We start from the raw sequence: 12,871 nt of genomic DNA, 5'->3' as shown, positions 1-12,871 counted from the left end.
TCAGAGGTCATACTGCCTCTGTCATCAGAGTATGAAGATTTCTGTCTTCTGGGTTGTTGCGCTGTGTAGTCTGGTCAATGTTAACCAACGTTTCAGAGGTCATACTGCCTCCATCATCAGAGTATGAAGATTTCTGTCTTCTGGGTTGTTGCGCTGTGTAGTCTGGTAGATGTTTAACAACGTTTCATAGGTCATACTGCCTCTGTCATCAGAGTATGAGGATTGCTGTCTTCTGGGTTGTTGCACTGTGTAGTCTGGTAGATGTTTACCAACGTTTCATAGGTCATACTGCCTCTGTCATCAGAGTATGAGGATTGCTGTCTTCTGGGTTGTTGCGCTGTATAGACTGGTCGATGTTTACCAACGTTTCAGAGGTCATACTGCCTCTGTCATCAGAGTATGAAGATTGCTGTCTTCTGGGTTGTTGCGCTGTGTAGTCTGGTAGATGTTTACCAACGTTTCAGAGGTCATACTGCCTCCGTCATCAGAGTATGAGGATTGCTGTCTTCTGGGTTGTTGCGCTGTGTAGACTGGTCGATGTTTACCAACGTTTCAGAGGTCATACTGCCTCTGTCATCAGAGTATGAAGATTTCTGTCTTCTGGGTTGTTGCGCTGTGTAGTCTGGTCAATGTTAACCAACGTTTCAGAGGTCATACTGCCTCCATCATCAGAGTATGAAGATTTCTGTCTTCTGGGTTGTTGCGCTGTGTAGTCTGGTAGATGTTTACCAACGTTTCAGAGGTCATACTGCCTCCGTCATCAGAGTATGAGGATTTCTGTCTTCTGGGTTGTTGCGCTGTGTAGACTGGTCGATGTTTACCAACGTTTCAGAGGTCATACTGCCTCTGTCATCAGAGTATGAAGATTTCTGTCTTCTGGGTTGTTGCGCTGTGTAGTCTGGTCAATGTTAACCAACGTTTCAGAGGTCATACTGCCTCCATCATCAGAGTATGAAGATTTCTGTCTTCTGGGTTGTTGCGCTGTGTAGTCTGGTAGATGTTTACCAACGTTTCAGAGGTCATACTGCCTCCGTCATCAGAGTATGAGGATTGCTGTCTTCTGGGTTGTTGCGCTCTGTAGTCTGGTAGATGTTTACCAACGTTTCAGAGGTCATACTGCCTCCGTCATCAGAGTATGAGGATTGCTGTCTTCTGGGTTGTTGCGCTGTGTAGACTGGTCGATGTTTACCAACGTTTCAGAGGTCATACTGCCTCTGTCATCAGAGTATGAAGATTTCTGTCTTCTGGGTTGTTGCGCTGTGTAGTCTGGTCAATGTTAACCAACGTTTCAGAGGTCATACTGCCTCCATCATCAGAGTATGAAGATTTCTGTCTTCTGGGTTGTTGCGCTGTGTAGTCTGGTAGATGTTTAACAACGTTTCATAGGTCATACTGCCTCTGTCATCAGAGTATGAGGATTGCTGTCTTCTGGGTTGTTGCACTGTGTAGTCTGGTAGATGTTTACCAACGTTTCATAGGTCATACTGCCTCTGTCATCAGAGTATGAGGATTGCTGTCTTCTGGGTTGTTGCGCTGTGTAGACTGGTCGATGTTTACCAACGTTTCAGAGGTCATACTGCCTCTGTCATCAGAGTATGAAGATTTCTGTCTTCTGGGTTGTTGCGCTGTGTAGTCTGGTCAATGTTAACCAACGTTTCAGAGGTCATACTGCCTCCATCATCAGAGTATGAAGATTTCTGTCTTCTGGGTTGTTGCGCTGTGTAGTCTGGTAGATGTTTACCAACGTTTCAGAGGTCATACTGCCTCCGTCATCAGAGTATGAGGATTGCTGTCTTCTGGGTTGTTGCGCTCTGTAGTCTGGTAGATGTTTACCAACGTTTCAGAGGTCATACTGCCTCCGTCATCAGAGTATGAGGATTGCTGTCTTCTGGGTTGTTGCGCTGTGTAGACTGGTCGATGTTTACCAACGTTTCAGAGGTCATACTGCCTCTGTCATCAGAGTATGAAGATTTCTGTCTTCTGGGTTGTTGCGCTGTGTAGTCTGGTCAATGTTAACCAACGTTTCAGAGGTCATACTGCCTCCATCATCAGAGTATGAAGATTTCTGTCTTCTGGGTTGTTGTGCTGTGTAGTCTGGTAGATGTTTACCAACGTTTCATAGGTCATACTGCCTCTGTCATCAGAGTATGAGGATTGCTGTCTTCTGGGTTGTTGCGCTGTGTAGTCTGGTAGATGTTTACCAACGTTTCGGAGGTCATACTGCCTCCGTCATCAGGGCGATGAATGAGCCAATCGAGCATAAAATGCTAGGTTTATAGGGACCAAACAGTGAATGGAGTATCCGAATCCTAGCCAATGGGAGCTGGTGTCAGATCAGGTGTGGGTGGGGACCAATAGACAGATTAATGGACTGAATTAATATGTTTTGCCGCTGATGATGACCTCATGAGGTCAAGACGTGTTTAGCACAAAGTGTTTTTTTAAGTGTAAACAGTTTTCTTTGAATGCATAATTTTATATATTAGGCATCCATAAGTAACTTACTGTAGTTTTGTACTTCATCTAGGAACATTCAGAATGGATGTGCACAAAAAGTACATATGTAAACTTTGTGCATTCCAGGATAGATTACATCTTTCCAGCCTTGTTATACTAGAAAAGGTGAATAGATTGTGTTTAATACAACTGTCTGTGAAATAGTGTGGTAATGTTTAGAGTGCTAATAAAAATGTAATTTTTGACAGGCTAAGGAGGAGATGGCATGGCAGATAGCAGAGATGATTGTAAAGGACATCACTAGCCTCACCTTGGGTGGCAATGAACAAGTGCAATCTTGATCCTAAGATATTGTTAATGTAGTCAGAAGAATTGACAGGGTTTGGGAGTGATCCCTACATTTATTTATTTTCATAAATTTTCCAATGGGTTTTTGGGTAAAAACTCTGGAAATTGTACTAGATCTTGTAGCTGTTCAAGCTGGTGGCTGTTAAATGAATGTGATTGTAATACATCTGGCATACACTTCTCAGTATGTGATGGTGTGTGTGTGTGTGTGTGTAATATATATATATATATTTATGTATGTTATGAATATTTGTAGCATTATTTCCACATTTGCGTGGTTCATGACTTGCATGATTCAAAATTTTTTTGAATTGTGCTGTACTAAAGTATGTCTGACTAACTGCAACTGTAACTGTGCAGTTAATTCAGGCAAAAAGAGACTTTAAGTTTTGCATTAAAAGTTGTGACATTAGTTGCCAAAGCTCTTTTCTGTGAAAGACTAAAAAAGAGAGGGACTGTGTGTAACTTAGAATTGGCCAAGAAGCTATTTTGAAGGTTTGTTAATAATTTGCTCTTATCAGCCTTACTGCCGTTATATTCAGGGTGGTAGTGGCTGTTGAAAACATATTTCAGACATGGTGGCTGGTGAGGGTTTGTCACTCTTCTGCTTGAACTTGACTGCCCACATGCTGAGCAGTGAATTTCTTGCCACATCATGTATAAACCCACTTTTGTTTGAAATAAGTAAAATTTTTAAAATTTAAGTTATTGACTTGTCTGAGCAAATTACTCACATATTTAGAAACACAGTTCAAGTCAGAGCCTGAAATACTGTTTTCACAGTTAGATGTATTGATTGAGATGTGAAAATCTCAAGATTAAGTGAACAGTATGAATATCAAAGCCAGGTTAGGGACTCACCATTTGATTGGCTTTCAAATACTGAGATTGATTTTTGAAATAATAATATATCTGAAGTGTCCCATAAATCTGAGGATTCTGTTCTTGCTACAAGGAAGTTATGACAAAACAGTGTTTTGAATCAAAAGCTGAATATGGGCCCACATTCAAAGCAATCTAATCTTAAGAGAAGAACGCCACAAACTTTGACAATACAACTTAACCAGTTAAGTGACATTATCTGTCATTATCTCTCCCACTGTGGGTTATTTATTTCTGTGTGCATTTAGATGTGTAGCGGTACTATCTAATTTTAACATTTGAGTTTCTGCTCATATTTGAAATTTAGTATCTGGGCCATTTTTAATGGTAAAATTATGAAACAGTCACTGATTGAAAGACAAATTGTCACCCTTGTTTCCATATATGTAGCCCTTACATAATATTTAATTATTATTTTTTAGAAAGATTAAGTACTTTTGGCATTACACCACTGACATGGATTCTAGTTGAAATAAGACATCACTGATGCATTTCTGACTTACACATTATGTTATGCGATCCTTTCGACAGTATAATGTTTAGATTTGAAATGCTATTCATACACCCATGACTACTAAGTGGGTGAAATTTCAATTGAATGCTGCTGAAAAACAGCAGATGTTTAGATTTGGAACACTATACACTCTTGATATCTTGGCGCAATGGAAGTTCAATGGACACAAAGCATAGCATGCTCAGATCAAAGTGTCACAATGTGGATTGTGGTTGTTGACTTATTCATAACACCAATCAACTAATTGATCCTTGAAATATTGTAACACCCACATGGGGCTGTGGCATCAATGTATGCTAGTTGGGTCTGTAAGTCTGTATTGGAACTCGAACCTAGTAATTTTTCTTTTGTTTCATTCTTTATATTTTTGTTCAAGAAATTCAAATTCATGAAACAGGTATCAGTCAAATTACAGAAGTGTTTCTGTTAGCAATTTTTCAGCCTTTTCCTAGTGCTATGGCAGCTTACCTGCTAAGCATCACTCATGTCTACTCCTCCCATCTTCAAATTATAGGCGGCGACTACTCTGGGCTTCCTGACGTCTTGCTCTCGAACCCCAGTTTGGACCAATTTGTTGTCATGAGTGACAGAAGGTAAATATCTTTCTTGCCATCCCTCTTCATGATCATCAACTTGTCCTTGTATATCCCACACTTTTTCCTTTTTCAGTGTTGACTTCTCTATTTTGTCAGGCACAGCCTCTCTGTGTTGACGCAGTGTTCCTATGGCATCAGTCTGCTGTGTAGTTTACTCTTCAGATTAGGGCTTTGAAACCAATTGTCCCTGATTAAGAAGACAAGTCATTAGTTCTAATACTACTTTTGAACAACAAGGCTTATTTCCTACATAGTCATAAAAAGTGGTATCCAGCCCAACATGAGACTAATATTCCAGATATAACCAAATTTAGCTTCACACAATTCAAATTATTTTCTTCAAAATGTAGCCTCTTTTTGAGGGGATATATACCTTCCAACTCAGTTGTCCCTTCCATATCAGCAACTCATGCATTAACACTCCAGAATCTGGGGTGTACACGCACTTAAACATATCATTGATGTGGTCTCGTATTGGCTTCAGTTGTACAATTTTCTGTAACCACATGTGGCTTCTTCATAATGTTCATTATCGATTAAATTATGAAAGCTGAGTAGAAGGTGAAATAGCTATGAAAATTTAGGCACTTTACCCTCTTGGAAAAATAAGAATTGTTTTCAAGTTTTTATTCCAATCCAGTGGTGGAATCTAGACCTTATTTTCAAGTTTGGCATATTTCTAAAAATGATAGGGCATTCCAGACCGAGTGTGGCAGGACAGAGTCTAGCAGAGTCGTGATCTGGTGATGTTCAGATAAGGAGAATTTTGAAAAAAATTCAAATATTTCTAAATTTTCGAAAAATCAAAAAATGATGGAAATTGTCTAAAATGCGGACAAAACCAATGATTATCGAAATTTTTGAGAAAACAAATTTAAGGTAAAGTTTCTCAAATTTTTTTAGTTTTGTGAGATCTTTGGACAATTTACAGCATTCTTTGAAAGTTTTGTGAAATTTGAATTTGTTTCAAAAATCCCCCCACTCGATACATGTCAGAACCAGTGTGTCTGCCGTAGACGGTCTCTGAAGGACTCCTTATCTCAACGATGCCGTCTGTGTATGACTCGGTCTCTGACGGACCGATTCCGCAATGACCTAGTCCGGCATAAACAGGGAGAGGCAGTCTGCGTCCGGCAGAGAGCGCGTGATGCACAGACCAACGCTTGCAGAGTCTGTGCGGCAGAATCTGGCACCAGCCGAGACCGTGTATGGCAGGACAGGCAATTGTCTGAAACGCGCACAAAACCAAGAAAATTTGAAAAATTTCACATTAAATTTTTTTCCCAATTTTTTCAAAAATTATTGGTTTTGTGCGCGTTTCAGACAATTTCCAACATTTTTTGATTTTTTGAAAATTTTAAAAAAAATTCTAATATCTCCCCAAAAGAAACTTGCCATTCACAGTGAATGCCTATCTCTGTCTCAGCCGGACTCGGCCGCTACACACCCGGTTCCTGCCTGCCTCGGTGTCTGCACCAACCGACCTCTGCTTGACTCCGTGTCTGCTGGTCGGTGTCTGCCTTACGTGTTTTTTGCTCACTAGAGCTGTTCCGAGACGACACATCAGAGCCGTGTCATACAGATACAAGTCAGGTGCAGACACCAAGTCATGTACACACCGCATTCCTTAGAGACAGTACATCAGAAACAGTCCCACACAGACCGGTTCTGCAAGGCAACAGTTGCGAGAATTTTGAAAAATTTGAAAATTTTCAAAAAATCAAAAAATGCTGTGAAATGTCCAAAAAGCGCATAAAAACAAGAAAATTTGAAAAATTTCACAATAAAATTTTTTCCCAAATTTTTCAAAAATTATTGATTTTTTGCGCGTTTCAGACAATTGCCAGCAATTTTTGATTTTTTGAAAATTTTTAAAATTTTAAAAAAAATTCTAAAATCTCCCCAAGAGAAACCTGCCAATCTCAGTGAATGCCTCTCTCTGTCTCAGCCGGACTCGGCCGCTATCACACCCGGTTCTTGCCTGCCTCGGTGTCTGCACCAACCGACTTCTGCTTGGCTCGGTGTCTGCTGGTCGGTATCTTTCTTACGTGTTGTTTGCTCACTAGAGCTGTTCCGAGGCGACAAATCAGAGCCGTGTCATACAGAGACAAGTCAGGTGCAGACACCAACTCATATACACACCGCATTCCTTAGAGACAGTATATCAGAAAGAGTCCGACACAGACCGGTTCTGCAAGGCAACCGTTGCGATAATTTTGAAAATTTGAAAATTTTCAAAAAATCAAAAAATGCTGGAATTTGACCGAAAAGCGAACAAAACCAAGAAAATTTGAAAAATTTCACATTAAAATTTTTTCCCAAATTTTTCAAAAATTATTGGTTTTGTGCGCATTTCAGACAATTTCCAACATTTTTTCATTTTTTGAAAATTTTAAAAAAAATTCTAAAATCTCCCCAAAAGAAACTTGCCAATCTCAGTGAATGCCTATCTCTGTCTCAGCCGGACTCGGCCGCTACACACCCGGTTCCTGCCTGCCTCGGTGTCTGCACCAACCGACCTCTGCTTGCTCGGTGTCTGCCTTACGTGTTGTTTGCTCACTAGAGCTGTTCCGAGACGGCACGTCAGAGCCGTGTCATACAGATACAAGTCAGGTGCAGACACCAACTCATATACACACCGCATTCCTTAGAGACAGTACATCAGAAACAGTCCGACACAGACCGGTTCTGCAAGGCAACTGTTGCGATAATTTTTAAAATTTTCAAAAAATCAAAAAATGCTGGAATTTGACCAAAAAGCTCACAAAACCAAGAAAATTTGAAAAATTTCACATTAAATTTTTTTCTCAAATTTTTCAAAAAATATTGGTTTTTTGCGCGTTTCACACAATTGCCAGCAATTTTCGATTTTTTGAAAATTTTTAAAATTTTAAAAAAATTTCTAAAATCTCCCCAAGAGAAACTTGCCAATCTCAGTGACAGCCTCTCTCTGTCTCAGCCGGACTCGGCCGCTATCACACCCGGTTCCTGCCTGCCTCGGTGCCTGCACCAACCGACCTCTGCTTGACTCGGTGTCTGCTGGTCGGTGTCTGCCTTACGTGTTGTTTGCTCACTAGAGCTGTTCCGAGACGACACATCAGAGCCGTGTCATACAGATACAAGTCAGGTGCAGACACTAAGTCATGTACACACCGCATTCCTTAGAGACAGTACATCAGAAACAGTCCCACACAGACCGGTTCTGCAAGGCAACAGTTGCGAGAATTTTGAAAAATTTGAAAATTTTCAAAAAATCAAAAAATGCTGTGAAATGTCCAAAAAGCGTATAAAAACAAGAAAATTTGTAAAATTTCACATTAAAATTTTTTCCCAAATTTTTAAAAAATTATTGGTTTTTTGCGCGTTTCAGACAATTGCCAGCAATTTTTGATTTTTTGAAAAATTTTAAAATTTTAAAAAAATTTCTAAAATCTCCCCAAGAGAAACCTGCCAATCTCAGTGAATGCCTCTCTCTGTATCAGCCGGACTCGGCCGCTATCACACCCGGTTCTTGCCTGCCTCGGTGTCTGCACCAACCGACCTCTGCTTGACTCGGTGTCTGCTGGTCGGTATCTTTCTTACGTGTTGTTTGCTCACTAGAGCTGTTCCGAGACGGCACGTCAGAGCCGTGTCATACAGATACAAGTCAGGTGCAGACACCAACTCATATACACACCGCATTCCTTAGAGACAGTATATCAGAAAGAGTCCGACACAGACCGGTTCTGCAAGGCAACCGTTGCGATAATTTTGAAAATTTGAAAATTTTCAAAAAATCAAAAAATGCTGGAATTTGACCGAAAAGCGAACAAAACCAAGAAAATTTGAAAAATTTCACATTAAAATTTTTTCCCAAATTTTTCAAAAATTATTGGTTTTGTGCGCATTTCAGACTATTACCAACATTTTTTCATTTTTTGAAAATTTTAAAAAAAATTCTAAAATCTCCCCAAAAGAAACTTGCCAATCTCAGTGAATGCCTATCTCTGTCTCAGCCGGACTCGGCCGCTACACACCCGGTTCCTGCCTGCCTCGGTGTCTGCACCAACCGACCACTGCTTGCTCGGTGTCTGCTGGTCGGTGTCTGCCTTACGTGTTGTTTGCTCACTAGAGCTGTTCCGAGACGGCACGTCACAGCCGTGTCATACAGAGACAAGTCAGGTGCAGACACCAACTCATATACACACCGCATTCCTTAGAGACAGTACATCAGAAACAGTCCGACACAGACCGGTTCTGCAAGACAACAGTTGCGAGAATTTTGAAAAATTTGAAAATTTTCAAAAAATCAAAAAATGCTGTGAAATGTCCAAAAAGCGCATAAAAACAAGAAAATTTGAAAAATTTCACATTAAAATTTTTTCCCAAATTTTTCAAAAATTATTGGTTTTTTGCGCGTTTCAGACAATTGCCAGCAATTTTTGATTTTTTGAAAATTTTTAAAATTTTAAAAAAAATTCTAAAATCTCCCCAAGAGAAACCTGCCAATCTCAGTGAATGCCTCTCTCTGTCTCAGCCGGACTCGGCCGCTATCACACCCGGTTCTTGCCTGCCTCGGTGTCTGCACCAACCGACTTCTGCTTGACTCGGTGTCTGCTGGTCGGTATCTTTCTTACGTGTTGTTTGCTCACTAGAGCTGTTCCGAGACGATAAATCAGAGCCGTGTCATAAAGAGACAAGTCAGGTGCAGACACCAATTCATATACACACCGCATTCCTTAGAGACAGTATATCAGAAACAGTCAGACACAGTCCGGTTCTGCAAGGCAATAGTTGCGAGAATTTTAAAAAATTTAAAAATTTTCAAAAAATTAAAAAATGCTGGAATTTGACCAAAAAGCGAACAAAAACCAAGAAAATTTAAAAAAATTCACATTAAAATTTTTTCCCAAATTTTTCAAAAGTTGTTGGTTTTTTGCGCGTTTCAGACAATTGCCAGCAATTTTTGATTTTTTGAAAATTTTGAAAATTTAAAAAAAAATTCTAAAATCTCCCCAAGAGAAACCTGCCAATCTCAGTGAATGCCTCTCTCTGTCTCAGGCGGACTCGGCCGCTATCACACCCGGTTCTTGCCTGCCTCGGTGTCTGCACCAACCGACTTCTGCTTGACTCGGTGTCTGCTGGTCGGTATCTTTCTTACGTGTTGTTTGCACACTAGAGCTGTTCCGAGACGGCACGTCAGAGCCGTGTAATACAGATACAAGTCGGGTGCAGACACCAACTCATATACACACCGCATTCCTTAGAGACAGTACATCAGAAACAGTCCGACACAGACCGGTTCTGCAAAGCAACAGTTGCGAGAATTTTGAAAAATTTCAAAATTTTCAAAAAATCAAAAAATGCTGTGAAATGTCCAAAAAGCGCTTAAAACCAAGAAAATTTGAAAAATTTCACATTAAAATTTTTTTCCCAAATTTTTCAAAAATTGTTTTTTTTTTGCGCGTTTCAGACAATTGCCAGCAATTTTTGATTTTTTGAAAATTTTGAAAATTTAAAAAAAAATTCTAAAATCTCCCCAAGAGAAACCTGCCAATCTCAGTGAATGCCTCTCTCTGTCTCAGGCGGACTCGGCCGCTATCACACCCGGTTCCTGCCTGCCTCGGTGTCTGCACCAACCGGCCTCTGCTTGACTCGGTGTCTGCTGGTCGGTATCTCTGCCTTACGTGATGTCTGCTCACTAGAGCTGTTCCGAGACGGCACGTCAGAGCCGTGTCATACAGAGACAAGTCAAGTGCAGACACCAAGTCATGTACACACCGGATTCCTTAGAGACAATGTACATCAGAAACAGTCAGACACAGACTGGTTCTGCAAGGCAACATTTGCGAGAATTTTGAAAAAATTAAAAATTTTCAAAAAATCAAAAAATGCTGGAATTTAACCAAAAAGCGCACAAAACCAAGACAATTTGAAAAATTTCACATTAAAATTTTTTCCCAAATTTTTCAAAAATTATTGGTTTTGTGCGCTTTTCTGACAATTTCCAACATTTTTTGATTTTTTGAAAGTTTTGAAAAATTTAAAAAAAATTGTAAAATCTCCCCAAGAGAAACCTGCCAATCTCAGTGAATGCCTCTCTCTGTCTCAGCCTGACTCGGCCGCTATCACACCCGGTTCCTGCCTGTCTCGGTATCTGTTGGTCTGATTCTCTGCCTTACGTGTTGTCTGGCGGACTAAGACTGTTTAGAAACTGCAGGTCAGAGAGCCCTGTCATAAAGAGACCACTCCGAGCAGACACCGATTCATGTACAGGCCGCATTCATTGGAGACACAGTACATCAGAAACCGTCCGAAACAGAACGGTTCTGCAAGGCAACTGTTACGAGAATTTTGAAAAATTTCAAAAAAATCGAAATATGCTGGAAATTGTCGAAAAAGCGCACAGAGCCAATGCCGATGGTTTTCGTGTGTCGGTGTTTGCCTCCTGAACGAGACTCACCTCACATCGCGTCGGGTCCTAAGTTTCGCGAACTGTGCTTGCCACCGGACGGACCGCCCTACGCCGGTGGAAGGCAGGGCGATCTTTGTCAGTAGAGGCACTGATCACCTTTCTGTGGGAGTCTCTTGTCGGCAGATCCTGGAGGCCACTGCCATTCTCCTAGTGTTGGCAACAAGTATAGTGAAGCTCGTGGCGGCATAACTCTCGCCCACGCGACCCTGTACCGAGTCGGTCCTGATGGAGTGCCTGAGCGGGTGTATCCCATTCTGGTGGCTAGTGACCTCGACACGGAGCACACGGACTGAAACTCTAGGCCGATCTCTGCGTAGGGTTCGCTCCTGCTAACAGAAAGTATGTTTGATCTACAGACCGGACTCCCCAATAACGGCTCCTGACGTCCTTGACATTGCAGTCTTCACGGACTTCGTTCAACCGGTGTGTCTGATTCGCACTCAGATCAGATCACCTGCTCGTCCTGATCGACACTAAGTGTCGATCATCCTTTCTGAACCTACCTGACCGCCCCTACTTCACGCTAATGGACTGGGGTGCATTCCTGGCTTGCCTCGAAAGCAGACTCCCGTGGAATCCCGTGATAAGTGCCATCGATGAGGCCACAGCGACATCTGCTGGGTGATGCGAGTCCCCACTCCGCCGCCCCCTTGTAAGTGCCGGGAGGACTGGCTCTTTCGGATTCTGAGAAAATGGATGCCATGGCTGACAACCTTGACGTCCAGGTTGCGTGACGATCAGTTTGGGTTTCGACCCAGACACAGCAGGACGCTGCAGCTGGCCCGCCTCATTCAAAGGGTCAACAGGAGCACTGAAGAGAAGAGGCTGACCGGCGCGGTTTTCCTGGACGTGGCCAAAGCCTTCGACACGGTATGGGTCGAAGGCCTCTTTTACAAACTAACCGTCCTCAACTTCCCGTCCTACCTGGTGAAAATTATCTCATCCTACCTTGCTTGACGAACATTCCAAACGTCATTCCAGTTGGCCACTTCCACACGTCATGCCATGCGGGCCGTAGTTGTTCAGGGTGGACTCGTCTCTCCTGTGCTCTTCAGTCTGTATGTCAATGACATACCCACACCGTCCCGCCACGTCGAGTTAGCGCTGTACGCGGCTCTCGCAGCTACATCCTGTAGTCCTACTCTCCTCGTCGGTTACCTGGAGGCCTACATCTGTAGACTGGACCTCTGGCTCAGGGACTGGAAGATTGCTATCAACGTCTTGAAAGCACCGCGGTTCTCTTCATTTCCGCGAGAAGACACATCCAACAGCCCAGAGCAGTGCAGTTTCTCGGACAGCCGATCCAATGGGTCAAAACAGCGCGGTATCTGGGGTCACCCTTGACGCCGGGCTTACCTGGTCGTTGCACGTCAACCAGGTGGGAAAGAAGGCGGCGCAACGATTAGGTGTGCTAGGCCCGCTCAATAGGAGAATTGGCCTGTCCATCGGTGTGCTGCTCTACAAGAATTTCATCCTTCCTATGATGGATTACGCATGCCCGATCTGGAGGTCAGCTGCCACGCCAGGAAGCTGCAAGTGTTGCAATCCAAGTGTCTTCGCATTGCGACTAACGCGATTTGGTTCGTTAGTAAGAGGCAAGTTCACGAGGATTTGGGGATC

General features: G+C 42.2%; 1 protein-coding gene across 1 annotated transcript in view; it reads left to right on the top strand.

The window, feature by feature from the left end:
* The window catches only part of pkaap (A-kinase anchoring protein pkaap), a 42,890-nt gene extending 39,673 nt beyond the window's left edge, over positions 1 to 3,217 (top strand). Inside the window, exon 11 of the mRNA XM_022075999.2 lies at positions 2,706 to 3,217. Within this exon, the coding sequence (XP_021931691.1) occupies positions 2,706 to 2,798 (93 nt within the window). The 3' untranslated portion in view covers positions 2,799 to 3,217. The remainder of the gene's footprint in view (positions 1 to 2,705) is intronic.
* Positions 3,218 to 12,871: the final 9,654 nt, after the last annotated feature.

The sequence above is a fragment of the Zootermopsis nevadensis genome, unplaced genomic scaffold, assembly GCF_977971745.1.
Source record: "Zootermopsis nevadensis isolate Lab colony 2312 unplaced genomic scaffold, Znev_1.0 Znev_ptg000011l, whole genome shotgun sequence".
NCBI lineage: Eukaryota > Metazoa > Arthropoda > Insecta > Blattodea > Termopsidae > Zootermopsis > Zootermopsis nevadensis.
The sequence above is the reverse complement of the archived record's forward strand: the minus strand, read 5'-3'. Positions and strand labels throughout refer to the sequence as shown.